The sequence below is a fragment of the Eptesicus fuscus genome, chromosome 21, assembly GCF_027574615.1.
Source record: "Eptesicus fuscus isolate TK198812 chromosome 21, DD_ASM_mEF_20220401, whole genome shotgun sequence".
NCBI lineage: Eukaryota > Metazoa > Chordata > Mammalia > Chiroptera > Vespertilionidae > Eptesicus > Eptesicus fuscus.
The window spans coordinates 13280160-13303437 of NC_072493.1; the positions used below are offsets into that span (position 1 = coordinate 13280160).

Below are 23278 nucleotides of genomic sequence, written 5' to 3' on the forward strand. Positions count from 1 at the left end.
TCAGGTTAAGAAGATTTCTACCCTCTGCCTGCTGGGGAGCCGGCACCGTGTGGTCCTCCTCAGTAAGTGATGCTGATGCCCTGGGCAGTGCCAGGTTCTGGGTTGGAGACCACATGATGATGACAGACTCGGAAGAATACCATCAAACTGCCCATGCCTTCAGCGAATTTAAAATGAAAAAGCTGACAGGGAGTCCTCAGACAGCCTGACCTGGAGTCACTCAGACACACATCAAGGGAGTCTGAGCTGTCACTTGGATTTTTGTTTCAAATGAAACAGCTTTCATTGGTTAATGTATGTGTACTTAACCCTATCTGAAACCCACTGTACTAGTTTCCTGTTGCTGCTATAACAAATCGCCACAATTCAGTGGCTTAAAACAACACAAATTTATGACCTTATAGTTTTGGCGGTCAGGAGTTTGAAATGGGTCTCCCTGGGCTAAAGTCAAGATGTCCCCAGATGGGTTCCTTCTGGAGGCTCTAGGACAGGGGTCCTCAAACTTTTTAAACAGGGGGCCAGTTCACTGTCCCTCAGACCGTTGGAGGGCCGGACTATAGTTAAAAAAAACACCTATGAACAAATTCCTATGCACACTGCACATATCTTATTTTGAAGTAAAAAAACAAAACGGCAAAAACACCCGCATGTGGCCTCGGGCCGTAGTTTGAGGACGCCTGGTCTAGGAGAGTATATGTTTTATTGCCTTTCCTGGCTTCTGAGGCCCCTACATTCCTTGGCCTATGGCTTCTTCCTCCATCTTCAAAGCCAGCAGTGTAGTATATTCAAGTTTATCTAACTTTTTTTGTTGTTGTTGTTAATCCTCACCCAAGGATATTTTTTCCATTGATTTTTAGAGAGGTTGGAAGGGAGGGGGAGAGACAGAGAGAGAAACATTAATGAGAGAGACACATCGACTGGTTACCTCCCGCACATGCCCTGACCGGCGCTGGGGATCCAGCCTGCAACCAGGATACATGCCCTTTACCAGAATTGAACCTGTGACCCTTCAGTCCGTGAGCCGACACTCTATCCACTGAGCCAAACCAGCTAGGGCAAGTTTATCTGACTCTTGCTTTCAGCGTCACATCTCCCTCTCTGACCTTCTCCCTCTTATAAGGGCTCTTGTCATCACACAGAATGTATGTGGATAATCTTGCTTCTCAAGATCCTTAATCATATCTGCAAAGTCCCCTTTGCCATATAAGGAAACATATTCATAGGTTCCAGATATTAGGATGTGGACATCTTTGGGGGCTGCTATTTTGGGGACTTAATTTGTTAAAGTGGGATTACACCCACTTTAACAAATTAAGAGAAAGAATGGTAAGTCTGGAAGCTAGGAGAATGATAAGTCTGGAAGCAGACATGTTGATGTTAGGGAGACCAGACCAGAGGCTGCTGCCGAGACCGTAAGGAAGATGCTGGTGGTCTAGGCAGGAATGGAATGGAAAGAATGACCACAGAACGTGCTTCGGAGGGAGGACTTCCTGGTCCTGGGAACTGTCGGGGTTAGATGGGCAAGGACTAGGAGGAGACTGGGAAGATGGCAGTGCCCTTTGGAGGGCCCAAGGGGAAAACAGGTTTGTGGCGAGGACAAAGAGGGCACACAGGGATGTGTTGCATCTAGACACCCACGGAACGTTCAGGAGAGGTGCCTGGGAGGCAGATGGACCCAGAGTCTGAATAGCTGTGACTCTTGCGGCCTTCTCTCCCTGTGGGCACACACGGGCTTATTTTCCACCTTGATTTCTGGGTGACCATCTCTGTTTGACCCTAAGTTCTCCTATTCCGGATAAGAGTTGAGAAGCCATCTTGTATTTCTGAGACTATTGATTTTGTGTGCGTGTGTGAAAATGTAAGATCATTGCACAAGCAATGATAATCATTTATTCATTAAAAAAAAGAACAAATAGTCATTCCTTCTCAAACGTTCTTAATGGACAAAACGTATTTTCTGAAAATAACAGTTGGTGGTAACTAAGAATTCTTTTTTTCTTCTTTATTGATTAAGGTATTACATATGTGTCCTTATCCCCCCATTACCCCCACCCCCACCCCAAGACGACTGATTTTTATTCCACATCAAGTTTGAGTTTATCAGTCCTGAAAACAAGACTTTAAAGCATAGAGATAGCCCTGGGCGCTACGGCTCAGTTGGTTGGAGCATTGTCCCGTGCAGGTTCAATTCCCAGTCAGGGCACATGCCCAGGTTGTGGGTTCAATCCCTGGTGAGGGGGTGTACAGGAAGCAGCCGATAGATGTTTTACTCTCACATTGATGTTTCTCTTTCCCTCTCCTTTCCTCTCTTTTTAAAAAAGAGAAAGAAAGAAAGCCCGAGTTCATGGGCGAGTCCATTCTGAGTACCCCCAAGGAAAAGGGGCGAGCTTTCAGGGAAACCAGATCCACAGGGAGGTTCCCCAGGCGGAGAAAGGGAAGAGAGTCCGCAGGCCCTGGAACAGAGGGCGCGGGTGCCTGTCCTGTGTCAGCCCCAGGGCAGCAGAGCCTAAACCTCAGTCCTTGTGGATAGGACAGTGCCTATGGCGTCAGGGCTAGAGAGGACTCAGGACCACAGCATGCTTCTCAGACTGTTGCTGTAGGCCCGTGGTCGGCAAACGGCGGCTCGCGAGCCACATGCGGCTCTTTGGCCCCTTGAGTGTGGCTCTTCCACAAAATATCACGGCCTGGGCGAGTCTATTTTGAAGAAGTGGCGTTAGAAGAAGTTTAAGTTAAAAAAATTGGGCTCTCAAAAGAAATTTCAATCGTTGTACTGTTGATATTTGGCTCTGCTGACTAATGAGTTTGCCGACCACTGCTGTAGGAGATCCTGGTCCATGGAATAACCTGGGTAAGAGGAGCTCAGTGGAGACCAAGTTTAAATTTCCCACCAGGCTGGAAGATGAGGGCTCCCAGAAGGTTTTATGCTTGATTTACAGGAAATAAAGAAAGAAGATATTTTGCACAGCATATTTTAAGCTCTTATATTTCACACTTTATATTATGGAGCACCTGCATATTTATTTGTCTAGCTCTGTCTTCCCCTTAGCCTGTAATCTCCCTGAAGAGCAGGGACCTCAAGGGTGCTCCCCATCGTAGGTCCGATGCCCTGCACATGCTCTCATTAAAATGTGCAGGAATCTCCCTGAGAACGGTGGTCTCGGGAGAAACTGGAAGGGGGCGCTTTTGAAACAAGTTAGGATTTCGAGAAGACAAGTTGTGGGTAGGGATGGTGGGGAACGAGTTTTCTAGGAGAAAGGCTGTGAAGAAATGGGGAATGGGCCGGCCGGGGCGCCTAGGGGTCCTCCACGAGCCACAGCTCCCCGGGTGCCGGCGCGAAGTGACGCAGCGCGGTTTGGCCGCTGTGGGGCGCCGTAGCCCGCGCCGTTGCCAGGGGAACGGGTCCAGCGCCGGACGAGGCCCAGCCCGTCTCGGCCTGGCCCGGCTGTACCTCGGCCTGGCCCGGCTGTACCTCGGCCCCCGCTGGAGCCGGAGCCCGAGCCCGAGCCCGGGCCCGAGGACTCGCCGGCCTAATCTCCGCCGCGCAGCCCGAGATGGGGCTCCGTTCGGGGGTGCGCCGCCGCCGGGTCCCAGGGGCCATCCCGACCGCGAGGGTCTGAAGCGCGGCCGCCCTGGGGAGGGTGGACGGCCGGGCGAGGGCTGAGCCGCTGAGTGACCTTGGCGGGGCCGCCACGACGCGCAGGTGAGGAGCTACCGCCGCGGTTCTCACCTCGAAGCCTGGCCTCAGCCACCGGGTCGCGGCTGCCGCCCCGCAGCCGGGTTCTGCGTTCGCCTCGGCCTTGGCTCCAGGGACGCGTCAGAGCGCGGGGCTGCCTTCCAGTTTGTATTTGTCAGGTTCACAGATCTGCATTGAGAGCCTACTGTGTGCCAGGGGCCGGCCCCCCGAGGGCTCCCAACAGCCAATCTCCACGGGGCGCTGCGGGGAGGGGGCGGGGGACGGAAGTGGTTTCAGGTGGGGATGAGCGCTCTGGAGGTGAACTGGAGGGAGGCGGCCAGGCAGGGTCTGCAGTCGAAGGAGAGACTCTGGAGCGAAGACCGGGAGGTTGGAGAGGAGCCAGCATTGTGAACACGGGAGGGGTGTTTTTGGAAGAGGGAAAAGCACATGCAAAGGCCTGGAGTCGGCCAAGTACAATGAAGGAACAGAAAGGGCGAGAGGGAGCCTTGAGAAATGTGGTGGGAGTTTCAACTTTGTTCCAGCAGGAGGAGGAGACCATTGCAGAGTTTTTGACGTAGTTTCAAGTTTTGAAAAGCTCGCCTCTCTCTGGTTGCTGTGGGCAGTGTGGTGGTGACAGGGCACACCAGGAAGTCCGTTGAGGGTCATCCTAGTCCTGCCAGTTTAACTGAGCCTCTCAGTGCCCTCACCTGGGAACCGGGGATGTTGTTCTGCGTGTTGTTTCCAAGGGAGAAAGGGAGGGGCCCGCTACCTCGGAGGCCACTGAAACACTTAAAGCAGCACCTGGCACAAAGAAGTGCCCTCTAAATGCTAGTGGTGGTTATTCTCATTAAAACACTGTAGGGGATCGATGATGGAGGCTTGGATTAGGGCTGTGGCAGCAGCGATGATAAGAAGTGGCTTAACTTCCCTTATTGAAGGAGAGCTGGGTTTAGAAATGGGTGAAGGGTGGTCCCTGCTGTTGTGGAACTGGTGGTTCACTGTGGGAGACGGGTTTATAAACATAATCTTCATGAGATGGAATAAAAGCAACATTGGTGCTTAATTAGCCAGTTTTTTTTCTTTTTCTTTTCTTACTTTGTTCTGTCACAACTTTGTTCTTAATGACCGTTTCTTGGTGGGTGTTCCTGGAGGCTTACTCCTACAATCATGTGAATTGATTTCCTGCTTAAAATCAACAGCTTGCCTCCGCTCATTGGCCTCATTTCTGCTTCATGTTACTACTCCCTCCTCCTTGTCCCAGTTCCTTGGCTGAACTTGAATCCCAGTTTGCAGCGGTTGCTTCGGGAGGAGAATGACACAAAATGTTTGCAGACCGCATCTACTCAGGAATGGCCGAGGTCGAGCTTTTCTTGCCCTCGCACCAGACCTCCGCGTGTTGTTTATGCGAGGAGCCCAGCCTCATCAGACCAGTGACTGAGAGGTTTATGGGAACGGCCCGAAGCTGTTGTGATGTGCATCTCTTAGTCAAACTGTAGCCACTTTCCAGGATTTTAAGGCCAGAGACTTCTTGGTATCTGTGGGGAATTTTAATAAACAAAGAACTTGCCCCTAAAAGTTCTTTTTAAAGACTTTTTTTACACTGTAATACATTGTGCACCATGTCCTCCTTTAAGTGGTCAAATTGGGCATCTGTTAAATCTTGTTGAAAACTATTTTAAAAGCAGATCCTGGGGGGGGGGGGGAACAGATAACTTATTTATAAATATCCATAGAAAATCACTCGCACGGCAACCATGAATCCTCTAGTCAGAATAAAAGATGACTGGGAGCAAAACATTTCTGTGGTGTGTTCCTTCACTTTGGTTCAGGAGGGCATGAGGAGCTGAGCTGCCCTAGGCCAAGGACGGGAACAAGGTCCTGCCCAGCAACTCCTCTGTTCCACTGTCTGGTTGCCTGATTCTGGCTTGGACAAGACCCCAACAGCTCGTAGGGAGCTCTGTGGCTCTTCCTCACAGCTCTGCAGCTGAGCAAGTCAGAACTGCTCTTGAGACTGAGAAAGCACTGACCTAAAACGGAGCACTCTCGTTGCACGGTTGGCAGGCCGGAGTTCCTTATTTGTCTGGCATGGTACACGGCTCTGGATCACGTGAGCACATTTGGTCCACATGCCAGCCTAGTGGGGCCAGAAGGGCAAGAGGTGACACTGCTCAATTATTTATTATTTAACAGGGTGTTTTTTTCCCTCAAAAGCAGTACATGCACACTGTAAAAACAAACAAAAACAAGAACACAATTCCTACAGTACCAAGAAAATACACAGTAAAAGCAAATCTCTGTCTCACTCCAGCCACGAGATCCCCTCCCCAAAGGCTGCCCCTGTGTTTGCTTTCTTGTATTTCCTTCCTGAGACAACCTATCCATGTGGGAACACAGATGTCTGTCCACCTGCCTTGGTTTTTGCTCACATGGTGGCACTCTCTACAGCCATCACACATCTTGCTTTTCCATTTACCTGTCATTTCCTCCCTCCTTGTTTTTGACATTGAATAGCATTCCATTGTGTGAATGTGCCATAGTTCGTTCATATTGCTTTTGTCCTTTATTATTACAAACAAGACTGTGTGTATCTTTGTGTACTTCGTGAATATATATATATAGGATAAGTACCTAGAAATGGAATGTGGGCCTAAGGGTATATCTGTTCTAAAGCTTGGCAGCATTGCCAAATTGCCTTCCAGCTAATTTGTTTGAAAGGTGAATGGAGGAGAGACCCAAAGAGGTGGCTTTATGAAATTTGCACCTCCTACCTGGGATCCTCAATCTGTGATCGGCAGTACAGCAACCAGAACCCAGCTCTGTCTCTGGGCTTAGCCCTCATTCCTTGCTCCAATCTGCAAACCCACCCCCCATTGGTGGCTCAGGTGTCTGGACCCCCAAGCCTCTCCTCTGACCCTCCCAGTCCATGGCCTCTCTCCACAAACCCTCTTAAGTAATTAAGTTGTTTCTTTCCTGAGATCTCAATCATCTTTCAGGAATCCAGGAATGCCCTCTCCAGGGCTGGCACTTTCCTCCTTACCTTGGTTCTTTGGACAACGCCATGCATGCACGAATCTCAGAATCACATCCCTAAATACTTTTTCATAGGAGCAGAGATGGACAGGAGGGAAGTGGATCAGTCATGCAACTATTCTACCATTCGTTTCATGTCCTACAGTTCTCATAATAAGAACTTGAAATGTTAAGATTTCCTCATTTAAATAAATTGAGGTAGCCTAACCTTATTTGGAAAATGCTATTTTAGGCTTTTAGCAGATAAATGTTAACAGGAAGAGATTATATTGTCATCCTGGCAACGGGCTTCACCTTGTTGGAACAAGGAAAGGGCCTGCACAGCCCCTCTAGTCGCCTTAGAAGCCAGGTGGGTCCTTAGCTTACCAAGGTGGCAGCTGCCTTTGGCTCTGACACTCCATGGGGCCTCTTCCCTCTGTCTCTGCCAGCTTGGCTCTGTGGCTTGTTCTGTGGCAGCAGAAGATACATGAAGGATCTTTTGTCAAGGCCTACATATCTCAGCCACCAAAGCTGCAGCTGGGAGCACTCGGTGGGCAGGGGGAGCTTGTGGGCCAGACCTCTACCTCTTGACCATCTCCTCCCAAAGTACAGGGCAGCTGAGCTGCTGTGATGTCACTGTCCCTCTCCCCCCAACCCTTTCCCTTGATCATGCTCTCTTCCCCACTATGCGTGAAAGCTTTCCAAAGCCACTATCACCTTTTTGTCACTCCCCTGCTTTAAACTTCCTGTGGCTCTTTCAACAGTGCCCAAGCTTTCTCACTTCACCTCCTATGATCTAACCCTGCAGCTCCCATGACTCATCTCTCTCTCCCCTGCCTGCCCCACCCTGCCCCCACCCATCCTCAACTGAATGGATGGCCCTTGCAAGACTGCAAACATACCCATTCACCCACTGCTCTGATGTCTGTCTGGGTATGTGTGGGTCCCCAGAAAGTAAGCCCCTGAGGGCAGGTGCCTGGTCTCATTTGTGTTACATCCTCAGTGCACATAGGGGGCTGGGCCCCAATAAGCACGGACTGGGCCAAGGTGTGAGTGCACAAGCTGGCCACGTTGTCCAGGAGCAGAGCCATGGATCTTTCAATCTGGTCTCCTAGAGCAGTGCTGAGAGGGGAGGGACGGCCAGTGAAGTCCCTGGGCCTGGTCCCATCAATGGTTGAGGCCTATCTTGGATTCTCTCTGAGGATATGTTTGTGTGTTTGTTTGTTTGTTTGTTTGTTTTAGAGAGGGGGGAAGGGAGAGAGAGAAAGAAAGAGAAACATCAATGTGAGAGAGAAACATTGATTGGTTGCCTCCTATATACTCCCTGACCAGGGATGAACCTATAATCTAGGTATGTGCCCTGACCAGGAATTGAACCTGTAACCTTTTGGTATATGGGATGACGCTCCAACCAACTGAGCCCCACAGGCCAAGGCCCTCCCAACCTTTTTAATCAAAATCTTTTGGGCCAAAAGAATTTGTGGTCAACTCTGCAAGGGAAAATATCATCAGTTAAGAGCTTATGCCTTGGGCCAACTGACATGTCTCCTGACAAGCTCAGGTATCTACTCTGGAATGCGGCCACTGCTGCAAGGGACTTTGACCTCATAGCACTGATGAAGATAATCTACCCAGAGGGCTATTTTAAGGGTAATTATGGTGCCTATAATTTAGGGAGCACTAAATTATAGGCACCATACGTAGGTACCACTGATGGTACCAGGCACAGTACCATCAGTGGTACCTCTCTGGGTGAAGAGTACCTGGTTTGGAGTCAGAGCCACCTCAAAGGCTGTTTGTGTAGGCTTCTGGCCCTAGATGGTGACTCCACCCCCCTCAGGTATCTGGGCTGCACCAGGGCTAGGGGTGCCTGCAGCCACTGCTAACCCGCTGCGGGCAGTGGGGCATGTCAGCAATGTGCCTCTGCTGCTTTCTTTAGAAAGGCCCTCAAGGTGCAGGGCTGTTAAGATGTGATAAGGCAGCCTGGCTGCTGTGGCTCAGAGGTTGAGCGTCAGCCCAGGAACTAAGAGGTCACGGTTTGATTCCCGGTCAGGGCACATGCTCCGTTTGCAGGCTCTGTCCTCAGTGGGGGCATGCAGGAGGCAGCCAATCAATGTTGTTTCTCTCACATCTCATCAATGTTTATATCTCTCTATCCCTCTCCCTCTCTCTCTAAAAATCATATATATATATATATATATATATATATATATATATATATATGATGTGATGAGGCAAATGGAAAGCCAGGACTTAGGGATCCCAATTCATGGGTTCCCTTCAAAGTCATTGCCCTGATGATGATGTCACTGGAGAAGCGATCTGCAAGCCACAGGGATTTGCCCCCTGCCCTGAGCAGAACCACCCAGCTAAACTGTATTCACAGGGCTTGACATGGTGACCATTGACTGTTTCCAAAAATCAAGGACAAAGATTTGCTACCCCGGGACATCCAAAATAAAGTGATGTCACTTCTGATGGAAGGTGAAGTTACAATGGCGATCCAGTGGCCCAGCTCTTATGACACTGTGTTCCTTGGGACCATTGACATAAGAAAGCAATGTCAGCCAACCCCATCACTTTGGACATAAACCTCCTAGAATATCAGCTGTAGTAGCCTCAGTCTGGAAAGATAAAGATAACCTACCCAGAGGGCTATTTTAAGGGTAATTATGGTGCCTATAATTTAGGGAGCACTCATATGTCAGGTTTACCTACAGTGTCACTGATCTATACACAGCCCTAAGTAGGCAACCCTAACCCGTTTTCAGGTGAAGGAACTCAGGCCAATCAGCTAGTAAGTGCAGAGCCAGGACTTGAACCTAGATCTGTTTCCTCAAAAGCTGGAACTCTTTTTTTCACCTTTTGCTGCTTCTTATTGAAGACAAAGGCATCCATTTGAGTCCCTGGAAGAAAACTAGGGTCACATCATTTAGCTTTGAGATGAGGCTACTCAGAGTTGTCTTCAGATATGCCAGGCTTAGCTTCCAGGAGGCTCTGAGCCTTGGGCGGATGAAGGGCAGAGTGACTAAGTGCAAATGTTCAGCGGTCAGGGTAATAGCCAGTGGGCAGGGGCAGCTGGGGCGGGGCAGGTGAGGGTGCGGGCAGGTATAGGTGCGCTGTGCCTGTGCAAAACGGGAGTTGTGGGTGCCTGGTGGCTGTATAGATTGAAAGCAGGGCAGAGTGGGACAGATGGCTTTGGGTGGACCAGGTTCCACACCATTTACCATGCCCACATTTCCTTTTATTTCAGATGTTCTCAAGTCAGCAAACATTTACTGAGTACTTTCTATGTACAAGGTATGCTCTGGGTACTGGGGGAGGGAATGTGGGGAGCAGAGGTGAATGAGTCACGCACATTTACTGTTCTTGGGGGAAGCTGGGGTAACAGGGGCAAATGGATACGGGGAGGGTGGCAGAGTATTCCAAGTGGCAGCGACTTGCCCAGTAAAGACTGAGCATGAGCTCCCTGACTTGGGGTACCCCTGGCTGAGGAGATGCTGTCAGTGGGCTCTAAAGGTCAAGGAACATTTTGTTGGGCTGAGAAGTGAGGAAGGTCCACGGGCATGGACTCCTGAAAGTGCAGCTGCCAAGGTTTGTCCCCCAACTCCCTGTCTTCCCACCAAGAGCTCCAAGTTGGCCTGTCTCCCCAAGTCTGGTGCTGCCTGCCCAGACTCTGTTTCCACCTCCGGCCCAGAGAAGCTAGGGTGAGGCTCTTCCTTCTGTAATGACAGGCCCACCCTGTCGGCCAGGCTGGTAACTTTGGCCCCTAGGCCAGCTCTTGGGCCTAAGGATGGCAGGATAGGGGAGTGCTGCCATCTGGTGGCAGGCTCTGGTTGAGCCCTCATCTTCCCTGAGCCCCCTCAGGTCACCAAGGCCCAGATTTTACTTAGAGAAACATTGTCATTTACTCTGCTGGAGGGAACAAGGAGGAATCCTCCCTTCTCTCGTGGGCTGGCTCCTCCCCAGCCAAGAAGCCTTAGGCAGCCCTTCTGAGGCACAGGGGAGAATGTTCAAGGCCCTCCCCCAATCCTAAAGGGAGTACTTGCTTGCCTAGGACCAGAGGCTAGATCCCCCTTCCGCACAGCTCCGCTCCTGTTTCCCTTAGCAAACGGTAAGGGCCCCTCTCTGACACTTGCATTTGGGCCACGGGACAGAGGTGACTAATCGTAACAGAATCAGCATGTGTTCTCATCGGTCTGGCCCCAGCCAGATATTGTTCCCAGATGAGAACATGTCTTATTGGGTTTAACACTGATGGCTGTGGAGACAGAACCCTTTGAGTAACAGGCAGCCACACTGTGTCCTGAATAAACCCTGGGCCCTCCTACCTTGTAGTGGCCAAGGCTGGGGCCAAAGCTGGCTCTGGGGCTTTGAGACCAGCACTCCACACCAGCCTCCCCCACTGACTTCATCATGCTAGGGCGCCGGTTGCCCTGCAGAGTAGCTGGGAGGTGGCTTTGTGCCCCAGCCTGCTTCCCCCCTGCTGAAAGCTGGCTGCATGCGTGGGCTCTGGGTCCAGCCTGGACCTCATCAGGCTAATGCTCTCTCTACTCTTTCCCCCTCTGGAGATGAACATCTGCAACAAGCCCTCCAACAAGACAGCGCCTGAGAAGAGTGTGTGGACAGCACCCGCACAGGCCAGCGGGCCCTCCCCGGAGCTGCAGGGCCAGCGGTCCCGCCGGAATGGGTGGAGCTGGCCCCCTCACCCACTCCAGATTGTGGCCTGGCTGCTGTACCTCTTCTTCGCTGTGATCGGCTTTGGGGTCCTTGTTCCCCTCCTGCCTCACCAGTGGGTGCCTGCTGGCTATGCTGTATCCTTGGGAAAATGTGGGGCTGATTCATGGAATTGTAGGGGCAGTAGATGGAGGACATGGCAGAGGCCTGAAGCTGGGTTCCAGAGTCTCAGAGAGCACAGGTAGACCCGTCTCTTCCCTGGGAGAAACCAGCTGCCTGCCTGCCTGCCTGACCTCCAACCTCCCTCTGCCCCCTCTGCCCCCTCTGCCCGATGTGGTGGCTGACAGACCTAAAGTACCTTGGAGCATATAAAGGCCCACACAGAGGGAGCCTCGTCAACCAGGGTATTGCTTGAAAGCTCTCTTTAAGCTAATTTATCCTAGAGCTCAACAAGGGATAAATGAGACAGTAATTATTCCATTTTTGAAAGAATTTTTCACTTTTCAAGAAGAGTCATGGTAGAATTCTTTTACACAGTAAGGTTTTTGGTACATTTAAAATGTGGTTTTATTTTGGACAGATTATTATGCTGTCCCAGGACTGTTTAGGAGCTCACTGATTTTGTAAATCATGCCCTTTTAGGATGAGGTTGAATTGACAAGAGGAGGGATCAAAAATGCCCTGGAGGCTCCTGAGAACAATGACGAACACAAACTTGCATGTGCCTAGTGGTGTGACTGCAGCAGCTCTGGCCACAACCCCAGGAGCAGAGGACGTGGCTGCAAGGCTGAGATTGGAGTGCAGCAGCGGCTGTGTGCTCCAGTTCAGAGGGGACCTGCGAGTGTGCCTGGTGTGTGTGCTTCATGGAGATGATTCCTTGGGCCTTTCAGGGAGGAGGGCTAGGGAGTGGTTGGCAAACTGTGGCTCACAAGCCACATGCGGCTCTTTGGCCCCTTGAGTGTGGCTCTTCCACAAAATACTACGGCCTGGGCGAGTCTATTTTGAAGAAGTGGCGTTAGAAGAAGTTTAAGTTAAAAAAATTGGGCTCTCAAAAGAAATTTCAATCGTTGTACTGTTGATATTTGGCTCTGTTGACTAATGAGTTTGCTGACCACTGGGCTAGGGTGAGCTGCAGGAGGTTATCAGGGATGAACTCTATGCCTCCTTGGACATAGAGTCAGCAGCGGAGCTTGGTCCCAGCTCAGCCCTTTAAGGGCTACACAAGGGCTTCTGCCAGCTCCAGGTCTCAGCCTCCTCCTCTGCCTGCTTCCCAGGGTGGGGACAAGGAGCACGCAGGATGTGTGTCTGAGCACCAGAATGCATGAGCCATAAGGGGGAGCATGCTCTCTTGGGAAATCACAGAGCCCTGGGCTGGTGAGTGATAATGGCAAATGTGTGGAGAAGGACTCTAGAGAAGGTTGCCATCCCCGGACACCACCAGTGTCATTGGGGGGCTTCCTGGTTCACTAGGCCCCCGGGCATAGTTGTGAGCTCTGTAAGTGGGAAACTGGACTTTTCCAGAAGTGACCAACAGGCTTTAGGGCTGTTAGCTAGAAGGCTTCATGGAATAGTCCTCTCCTGATCTGGAATGGGCACACCCCTCACTCAGGGTTACCTGGGTTTCTGCCATGGGGTCTGGAGTGAGTGCAGTCAGAACACTAACAGTAAACAAGAGTAACTATCACTTATTGAGCACTTATATGTGCCAGGCCTTGTGCCAATCCCTGTACGTAGATTATCTTATTTGATCCTCATAATAATTTGAAGGTATTCCTCCCACTTTACTAAGAAATTGGGGCTCAGCGAGATTAAGTGACTTCCTGAGGTCACATAGTTGGTATCTAGTGAGGCCAACAGAGCTGCTCAGGGCACCCCAACTCTGAGCGACTAGGATGGTTTGAGGCTTTTGTCCTCTCCACATTAATTGCTTTGGGCAATGTGGAGGCTCACAGAGCCACCAGATCTGGATTGTTCTTCCTTCCTTCAAAGCCACCTCCCTTCTGCAGGCTTCCTCAGGGCCCTGGGGAATGAGGGAGGGAAATAATGTGTACGAGGTACCCACCTGGCATCTGGATCTAGCCTGGGACCTAGGGTTGCAAAGATTAGCAAGACAGGGCCCCAGCCCTGGGAGCTCAGCCTCCAGCTGGAGGGAAGCCTTGTAGATGGAGATTATCCCATGGCAGGTATGGGGTAGGGGCTCTCCAGCATACTGTGGATGTGGGAGATAGGCCATCTAGACCAACATCGCCACTGGCCCTGACGCCCCCCCTGCTGCTCACAGCTCCCCTCTTCACAGCACCTAACCAACCTGTCCATTTGCTCTTGACCCCGCCCCTTCATCACCTGTATCCAGTCAGTCATCAAGTTCTGTTGATTTTACCTCCTAAATAGCCATCGAATCACCCTCTTTCCCTTTACTGCCATCTACCTCTCTTAACTAGAGGACCATTTTGTGGCCAAACCAGTCTCCCCACACACACTCTCACTCGGACCAGTCCATGTATGTAGCTGCAGCCACAGTGCCCTTTCCAAAAACAAAAACGATAAAGTTGTTCCCCAGCTAAATACCCTCTAATGGCTTCTCTTGAGGTTCTGGCTACTCAAGGCTCTCTTGTGTTCTAGCCTCTGCCCATCTCCCAGCCTCCTCTTACATTATTTGCTCTGTTCTCTGTTGTGACACTGGTCTTTGCCTGGAAGCCCCTTGCTCCTCTCTCCACCCCAACACCCAGCTAAGTCGGAAGTCGAGAACTGACAGCCCATGAACCAGTTTGGCCTATAGACTTTTTATTTTATTTTTTAATTGAGGGATAATTAGCACACAAAATGGACAGACCTTTGGCAGGTGGGTTTTAAAAAATAATTTCCTTGTCAACATTTAAAACATGAGAGACCTCACCTGAAAACGTCCAGATTTCTGGTTCCTTTTGAAAAGCCAGAATTGGTGACATGGGCCCTCATTCTCGCATGGCAGCCATGAGTTGAGCTGGAACCACCCCTCTGGTCGGGACTCTGCTTGCTCCCAGGAACCAGCCAGGCTCCCCTCCCTCCTTATAATCACCTGCCAGTCTGTTATCCACTCCTGTTCCAGTCTCAGCTGAGGGGGTCCCTTCTCAGGGGAGCTTTCTGGATCCCTTCAGGCTAGTTGAGGTCACACAAACTCACATTGTCCCATGAACTTCCTTCATTGCAGTCAACCCCTGATGTGATTAACATTCCTGTTTTCTACGAGACTGTCGTCTCCTTGGAGCTAGGGACCATGTCTGTCTCGCTCCTGCCATATTCCTCAGTGCCTAAAAGACCTCAGTAAACAGTTGAATGAATGAATCAGGGTGTGGGAGTGGGAGAAGTGTTGGAGCAGGCAGGAAACTAAATGTTTGCCCACATTCAGTGTGTCTAAAGAGAGCCTGGAAAGCTGAGGAGTAGTGGTTGGTAATACCAGAGAGGTTTGAGAGGAGCCAGAGCATAAGGGCCCCAGCGCTGAGCTGAATAATTAAACTCTAGTTTGAGGGCTCCTGAAAGCTAGTGGAGGAGTTTAAGCAAGCAAGGATTTAGGTTTAAGTTCTTCAAAGCTACTTTAAGACCAAGTGAAGGATAGAGTCAAGAGGACCCAGAGAGGAGGAACAGAGTCGTGAGACTATGGAATAACCCAGGCAAGTGCAAAGGCCTGACCCACAGCCAGGGCTGTGGAGGTTTTCATTGGTCACAGGATTGTCTCTTTCAATTAAGGCACAGCATAGTAGGGTGGAGCCTGGCTCATGCAGACACGTAGGGAAATTTGGCCTCTGGAAGGTGGAGGAGGAAGGGAGAAAAGGAGGTTGGACAGCTGATGGGTGGAAGCTGAATGATGGAGGGATGATGTCTGCCTGGCTAGCAAGAGTATGGATGAATGGAGGGTAGATGGCTGCCTGTGTGGAATCTATTAGGAAATTTTTAAACATTTAGGCTTTGCAGCAAGTTGTCAGCCTACTCATCTCCAGCATTTGGTACAATCTCTGAGCAGATACGTCCTGGAAGAGCTGTTTTTCAGCTCCAGGAATTAGATATGCATTCTCTGGTCAGGCTCTGAATGCATCAGAATATCCTAGCTCCTCAGCCCCAGGGTTTCAAATACCTGAACTCAGGTCCGGGAGGTGGTGGGGATGGGCCCATCTGCAAGTGATTCTCTGTCTGGCCCGGCTACGGAGAAAGCATCACTCTTTCCCCCTCAGAGAAGACTTCCTATGAAAGCAAGACAAACAAGCTTAGAACTTATATTTTAGGTGCCTTGGCCTAAGAGGATGGTCTCATTCAGTCTCACTTCACCATTTAGAATCTGAAACCAGATCGGAATTGGAGGTCAGACCAGCCAGGGCCTGCACCAGGCTTGGAACAGTGAGGCCTGTGTTTGCATGGCCTGTGTTCGGGCTCATGGGCAGCAGTAGGCAGTGCTGACTTGTGTTCCCAGGTGACTGCTCCCCTCTTTCATCCAGGCCTGGGTACACTGGAGAGGTCTGACAAGGAAGTTCTAGGGACCTGGAGGTAGGGCGTGGCACAGGCCGAGTCTCTGGGAGGGAGCTATATGGAGGTGGGGACCAGTTCTCTGGCCACAGGAAGCAGGGGTGGGGTCTCAGCTGGCAGAGTGTGGAGTGAGCCTTTAACCTGTTGGGCCAGTGCATGGGCGCCATCTTTGCTGGCCACCTCGTGGTGCACCTGACTGCTGTCTCCATCGATCCAGCAGATGCCAACGTGAGGGACAAGAGCTATGCAGGGCCCTTGCCCATCTTCAACCGCAGCCAACACGCACATGTCATTGAAGACCTGCACTGCAATCTGTGCGACGTAGATGTGTGAGTTCGTGTGGACGGGGAGCGTGTGTGGGCGATGAGTGTGCTTCGTGGGAGCTCAAGGCAGAGAGGGGCATGCCCAGGGCTTTATAGTCATCCTGATAACACACGTGTTTTTACAGTCAAGAATCTTGATGGAGAGACAGAGAATTGGGTGAAAGAGAAGGTGAGGAAAAGGTAATTGGAAACAGAAGATGTGGAATAGCATTTCCAACAGTAAATGTAGGAAACATTTGGCACAACCACAAACCCACAACATTTCTAACTACCAGCCACCTCCCACCCCAATCTCACAAGCATTCCCAGCTAGAGATAGGGAGGGGAGTTAACATTCAAGACTTACTGTTGCCAAGTGCTCGGAACAACCACCCTGCAGGGTAGGCAGCATCTTTCTCCATCGGGGGAAGAGCCCAAAGCTCGGAGAGGCTAAGAGGCTTGCCTGAGGTTATGTGGCTGCTGGGCAGCAGAGCCACATTCACCACCAATTGGCCTAGTCCCTGAGCGGATACTGTTATCCTTGTTTGCCCATGAGGACTCTGAGGCCCAGAGAGGCCAGGTGACTTACTCCAGGTCACACTGCTCGTGGGGGGATGAGTCGGAATGTGTGGCATCCATGCCTTGGCTGGTCCAGACAGCCTCCCTCGGTCCCTCCCCACCCTCCTAGAGCTTCCAGCCTCAGGTGGAGGATTAGGCATGGGGGTGTGGTCCAAGGCCAGCTCTACACTTCCAACCTGAAGACTCAGGCAGCCTGTTGGAAGAGGGTCTGTCCACAGGGCCAAGAGAGTCCATGGTGTTAAGGTGCTGAGGACTTGGGCATCAGACCATCCTTTCCTTCACTAGGCACCAGTCAGTGTGTTGTTCCTCAGTGGGTGCCCTGGCAGTTGCTGCCCATTCCGGGGCTCTGTCCAGTTTGGGGGAGTGCTCCCCACTCTCCTGCACTCCTTTGGGCTTCCCCAGTCCCTCACTGGGGCTGGGAGACTCACATTCCTAAGTGGCCTCCCCCCATCTGTGGTGAACTGTCCCGAGTTCATCCAGATGTCATCTTGTTCCTCTTCTTTTGGTTCCCTTTGGATGAGCCCAGACAAGCTGATGTTTTCTGGAAGAATGCCAGTATAATCCCCATAGACTGGCACAGAAACAGGCACTCAAAAAAATGGAGCTGTTGGGAAGAGCAGGGTAGGCCCTGGGCCTGACAGCCTTGCCCTGTTTTGCTTCCTGGCCCTTCACCTGCTTTGTCTCCTGGTTCCACGCAGGAATCCTTGCTTGGAATGGAAGCCCCATTTCTGTTTCACACCACGGTCACGCGGTGTCCACTCCCTGAGTGGAGCAAAGTAATATCGCCCTACCCTTCCTTCCTCCTGCCTTGGGTCCCCAGCTCTTCAGAAACGCGGCCTCTTCTGGGTGCCCGGCCCCGCAGTGCCGCCAGAGGGCGCGCACGCTCCCCGTCGCTGAGCTCCTGGGTCCAGCCTTGTAACCCGCTCCAGGCCAAGCGCTCTGGCCGTTTGCGGACTCCCGTCGCTCCAGCCAGGCCCTGCAGTGGAGGGGAGGACCAGCCAGCGGTCTAACCGCACTGTGCCCGCTCCCTTCCCGCAGGAGCGCTCGCTCCAAACACTGCAGTGCCTGCAACAAGTGCGTGTGCGGCTTCGACCACCACTGCAAGTGGCTCAACAACTGTGTGGGAGAAAGGAACTACCGGTGAGAGCGGACCCTGGCTGCAGGGATGCCTGGGGATGAGCGGGTCTGAATGTGTGAGTCGGGGCATTGAGACTGCAGTGGGGTGGGGCGGGGATGGGGGTACTTGGAGCTGGGCGCTGGTGTGCATGTGTGTGTGTGTGCTCCTGAGGGCTGCCTCCTGGGACTGCTGAGGGTAGGCTTGGGGTCCTCCCTCTGCTGGACCATAGAAAAGTGCGGACCTGAAGGGGTGGCCACCCATCTTTGCCTTTGCCCTAACCTTTGGCTTCATGAGAAGTTGGGGCTGTAGGATCAGAGGCCTTGCTCCCGATCCCAACCCCAAGTCCTTCTGAGCTCTGGGCCCTTACCCAGCTGGAGCACCCGGGTGCTGACAGCTGCCCACGGCTGGGCCCAGGCTCTTTCTACACAGTGTGGCATCTGCCTTACTGGGTGTCCTGCTCCTCGTGCTGGTGGCCACTTACGTCTTCGTGGAGTTCTTTGTCAATCCCATGCGGCTGCGTACCAACTACCACTTTGAAGGTCAGACTGGGCTTCAGGCCTGCCTGCCTGCTCCCACCCTCAACCCTGGGCCTGTCTGGTCACTGGTCACAGCCCAGTCTGTGCCTTGCAGTCCTGAAGAATCACACAGATGTATGGTTCGTTTTCCTGCCTGCTGCCCCTGTGGAAACCCAGGCTCCTGCTATCCTGGCCCTGGCCGCCCTACTCATCCTTCTGGGCCTGCTCTCCACAGCCCTGCTCGGCCACCTGCTCTGCTTCCACATTTATCTCAGTAAGTGCCCCTCCGCCCCCTACACCTGCCTTGCAGGGCATAGGGGTCCCTAGGCTGCAGGGAGGTATCAGTTGGGCTATAGAGCCCAGAAGCCATGCCCCTTCCTGCTGGCTGGATGTGGTGGCCTGGTTTCACTCCGTGGTTTAGTGTATAAGGGGACAGTGGTTTCAGCCTGGGATGGGGTATCCTCCCTCACCTTCTGAACTACAGGGACCCCTTTCTATTGCACTGAGTCCTCCCCTAACCCCCACAGTGTGGCACAAGCTCACCACCTATGAGTACATCGTGCAGCATCGTCCGCCACAGGAGGCAAAGGGGGCTGACAGGCAGCTCGACTCATGTCCCCCCAAGATGCGACCCATTCAGGTATAGAAGTGGCCCAGAGGGCTGAGGGGGTGGGAGAGGGGGCCTGGGTGTGGAAGGGGTGGGCTGTGCAGATAGCAGCCAATGATAAGAAAGGGCAAAGGGAAGGAGGTCTGGAACAGCAGCTGGGGTAGGGGTTCTGGGCAACAGGGGTGAAGCCAAGCCTGTATGAGCACATGCCTGCTTGCTCAAGTGTGGGCTCAGTGCGAAGGAACCCTGCATTCCCCCGAGCCCATGTGTGCCCCGGTCCAAACTCCAAGCATGTGCTGGAGGGTCTGGAACGTGGGAGCTTAGAAGCGGGCAGATTGGCAGATCAGAGGCCTTGCTCCCCATCCCAGCCCCGAGTCCTTCTGAGCTCTGAGCCCTTACCAGCGGGAGCACCCAGGTGCTGACAGCTGCCCACGGCTGGGCCCAGGCTCTTTCTACTCAGTGTGGCATCTGCCTTCCTGGGTGTCCTGCTCCTTGTGGAGCTGTGGGGGAAGAGAGAGGGATGGACCAGTGACTGAGGTGGTCACCGGTTACCTCCACTTATGACCCTGAGCTCTCATACCCAGTATCCTATTTAATCCTTAAAAAACCCACGAGGCAGGTAATGTTGCCACATCCATGTTGCAGATGAGCATATTGAGGCCAAGAAAGGTTAAACAGAAGCTGCGTCTGGGAAGAGTTTAGGTCTCTACACTCTGAAGCAGGAACCCTCCAGCCCAAGCTAGGGCCTGGCCAGCCCAGCTGCTGACCAGCCGATCCCCATTCCCACGCCCCATGGCTTCCTGAGGTCAGCAGCTGAGGGGAGGGGGGATCCTCAGAGCCCCCAGGGACTGGGAAGGCAGGGGGCCCAGGCAGGCCCTTGCTGGGAAGGCTGAGCCCTGGATCCCAAGTCCTCATGGCAACTGGACACAAACACAGGCTGGTGGGCGGGTTGGGAGAGGGCTTGGGACCTGCCTCTCCTGTTCTCATTGCCAGGGGTGGGCCAGGCTGCCAGGTCTGGGGGAGTGCTGGCTGTTAATGGAGAACCTCCTGCCACACTACTGTGTACCTGCCCTGGTGTTGGGCACTGGTGCCATGTAAGCACAGTGGCAGCCATTCTGAGGAGTGGGCATCATCCCCCACTTCACAGAGAGTCTGAGGCTCTAGCTGCACAACAGTGCCCATTGAGGCAGGGCTGGCCCCAGGATATCCAGGCTCCAGGGCTCTGGGCTCCTGCACAGTAGTCACTGCCTACCTAGGCTTTGAGGCCAGATGTGCCAGCAGCAAAGACATATACTAGTAACATCATCTGCTAATGACCTGAGGGAGGCTTCCCCAGTGGGAGGAGGGGTGTGCAGAAGAGAGAGCAGAGGCTGAGAAGTTCCACAGTACCATTCAGGAATGTGCAAATGTTGAAGATCTCTGAGGGACAGCTGTGGTGAGGGGAGGGGGATTTGAGTTGGGGACACTCTGGTGACACCCTCAGACTTGCCCAGCTGGCTAGGGCCTAGCTCCTGGCCCCTCAGGCTTCTGGGACCATCCTCTCCTACTGCCAGATTCCTCTGCCCAGCCCTTGTGGAGCCCAGGGACCCCAGGGTAGGCTTTGGCCCTCTCTGCTGGGCCCTGTAGGGGTGCGAGGTCCACAGTGAGGAAGAGGAAAGATGTGGAGGGAGGTTTCCTTGAGGTCCCAGTCCTGTGACTGGCCTCAAAACTCTTTCCCCTTCCCAGAGCTCTTCTGCTTAGGCTGGCACTCCTATACTCCTTCCCAAAGGGTCAGCCTGGGCACAGGTTGGGCATGGCTTGCCTAAGGTGTCAATCTCTACATTTGTGCAGCCAGCCTGTGGCCGGCTAGGCTCTGTCCCCTAAATCTGCCAGTGCCCCAGGCAGCCTCCCCACCCCCACCCAGAGCAGGAATGCGGGAGGGGCCCCACTCTGGAGCCGTTGCCCCCAAACATAGGCTTGTTTTAGAGACCGCGTTTGCTGTTACACTGTCATCTCTGCATTAGTCAGGACGCCTGGGTCTCCATGGAAACAGCTGTGGAGCGCGCGACAGCTGTCCGGGTGCCCTCCCTGGCCCCCGCCCCCCGCCCTGTGGGGCGGGGCCTCGTCCTTGTCCTGGCCCCGCCCCACATCGTTGGCATGAGGCCTTCCCGAGCTGGCTAGTTCCTAGCTTTTGTTTCTTTACCTGCAGTCCTCGTGGGCGTAGCTGGAGCGTGTCCGGCGTACTGGGGTGCAGGCCTAGGCCACTTGCAACATTCTGAACTCAGGCCCCTTCGCTTTCAGGGGTTGGGTCTGCAACTCCAGGGTCGCTGTTAGGATCAGCTACTAACAAGACACAGAATTCACTCATAAGCCTGGTCCTGGATGGGGTTGCAATGCTGTTTTTTCTACTACCCATTGTCTTCCCTTTCTGATTAGGCCTGGGGAAACAGAGCATTCCCCAGCAGCTGAGATTGTGGTTGGTACTCTGAGGATTCAGCTCTGCCGGAACTGTGGAGCCATGCACAAAACCTTGGGTGCCCACCTGGCCTATGAACAGCTGGCTACCCAGTGTCTCAGCTGGGAGGGGGGGGTGTCAATTCAGAGACCTGGAGTCTTGGGAGGGACTGTGAGCAGGAGAGGGCAGATCTAAGCACCTCTTCCCCACCACCCACCTTGTCCAGAGCAGCTCTAGACTGGATGCATTCATTGGACTCATGAGGCCGGGGGGCGGGGGGCGGGCTTCTTGAAGGAAGTGGAGTTTGATTAGATGAAGTGAGGAGGTCTGTGGGATTGGGGTAAGGTCCAGAAATGGGTGTTTTATGCCTTGTCCTGCAGAGAGGTTTTTCCAGCATAGCTGGCAAACTGGAGGAGAATAGCAGACATCTGGACTCAGACCCCTTACAGAGGCCTGGGGGGTTTGGGGTGCAGGAATGTTGTGTCCAGGGCTGGCTGGGCTCAGGACCTAGAAGGCTCTGGGTCTACACCAGGCTGTCCAGCCTCCCTGACCTCCACCTTCCCCAGGAAATGGAGTTCTACATGCGGACCTTCAGCCACGTGCGCCCAGAGCCCCCTGGCCAGGTCAGGCCTGCTGCAGTGAGTGCCAAGTGAGTGCAATCTGGACATCTCCAGCTGGACATCTCCCAATGGCATGGCAGGACCATCTAAGGTGGGAGAAAGGGGGTAGGCCAAGGCCAAGGCCAAGGCAAGGACAGATCACTGCCCATCTATTGTCTGCTGGGAAGGGAGGCTTATATGAGAACCTCCAACTGGCTGGGATTTGAGGGATCATTCACATCCAGAGCTTACCCTCCTACTCCCCCCTCAGTCTCTCCCGGTTCCCTGCCACCAGCAGCCAAGTGGAGCCTCCACTACCCTCTTCTCCAGAGACTCTGGCTCTGCCCCCCAGGATCCGGCCCCAGGTAGGGGGTACTGTGCTTGGCCCCCTGCCCCGGTGGAAAGGGACGGGAAAGAAGCCTCTACCCTTCCTCACTCCTCTGCCTCTTTTGGCGATGAGGGGCCTGGGGAAGGGGCGCTCAGCCTCCCTCTGTCTCTGCAGAAAAAGAGGAAGCCGGGTGAGGGCCCTTCCTGACTGGATCCTGCACCGGGAGCTCCGAGGGAAGGAAAGGTAGGGCCCGAGCGAGTAACAGCCCCTAGTCTCACCGTTCCCTCCACCCCCGCAGGGCCCCCGGTCCCGGGCCACCGCTCCAGCTCGTCGTCGTCGGATTCTCAGGGCGCTAGCCCGGTGCTCGTCGCTGGCCCTGCAGGCGCCTACCACTCGGCGTCAGCAGAGTCCATGGACGAGATTCCCGTGGCTCAGACGCGCCTGGGCAGCGCCGCTCTGGCCGCTCCGGGAGACAGGGGCCGAGAGCCAGGGCTGGAGCTGCAGGCGCGTGTGCCTGCTGTTTTCGTGAGCCCGAGCAGTGGCGAGCCCAGGGTGCGGGGCAGCCCAGAGGCCTGCCTGGCTTAGCTGGGCCGAGAGGCCGAGGAGGAGCGGCTGGCCCGACTCTATGCAACACCTCGACCCTTGCAGACCCAGTGCACTTTAGGAGCCCCTAGGGCCGGCGGGATCGGCCACTCTCCCCCAGGACTCAGCAATACCCGTCCTACCAGCCATGATGCTCCAATAAACTTTTATATGCTTTTGCGGACTTATAGTTTACTTTCTTAATAGCAAGGACCAAGGGCTCTCCTGGAGTTGGACCATTTCCCGACCGCCCCTAGCGGGAGAGGATGGGGTGGCCTTATAGTGGGTGGCAACCCAGATTGTCATATGGAGGTAAATGGAAAACGGAGGCGCTCAGGCACAGGGCTCCTGGTTAGGAA

At 53.3% G+C, this 23278-nt stretch overlaps 1 protein-coding gene across 2 annotated transcripts; it reads left to right on the plus strand.

The window, feature by feature from the left end:
* The first annotated feature begins 3433 nt into the window (after positions 1-3433).
* Positions 3434-23097, plus strand: ZDHHC1 (zinc finger DHHC-type containing 1). Of its 2 annotated transcripts, XM_028143129.2 has the most exons (12): positions 3434-3700; positions 9936-9982; positions 11254-11496; positions 16010-16185; positions 17776-17877; positions 18269-18393; positions 18485-18643; positions 18897-19009; positions 21977-22059; positions 22281-22374; positions 22512-22527; positions 22636-23097. In XM_028143129.2, the coding sequence occupies exons 2-12, from the start codon at positions 9974-9976 to the stop codon at positions 22920-22922; spliced, it is 1407 nt and encodes a 468-aa protein (XP_027998930.2). In that variant the 5' UTR covers positions 3434-3700; positions 9936-9973; the 3' UTR covers positions 22923-23097. The 2 variants fall into 2 exon arrangements, with proteins under 2 accessions (XP_027998930.2, XP_027998927.2); XM_028143126.2 differs by lacking the exon at positions 22512-22527.
* The last annotated feature ends 181 nt before the right edge of the window (positions 23098-23278 follow it).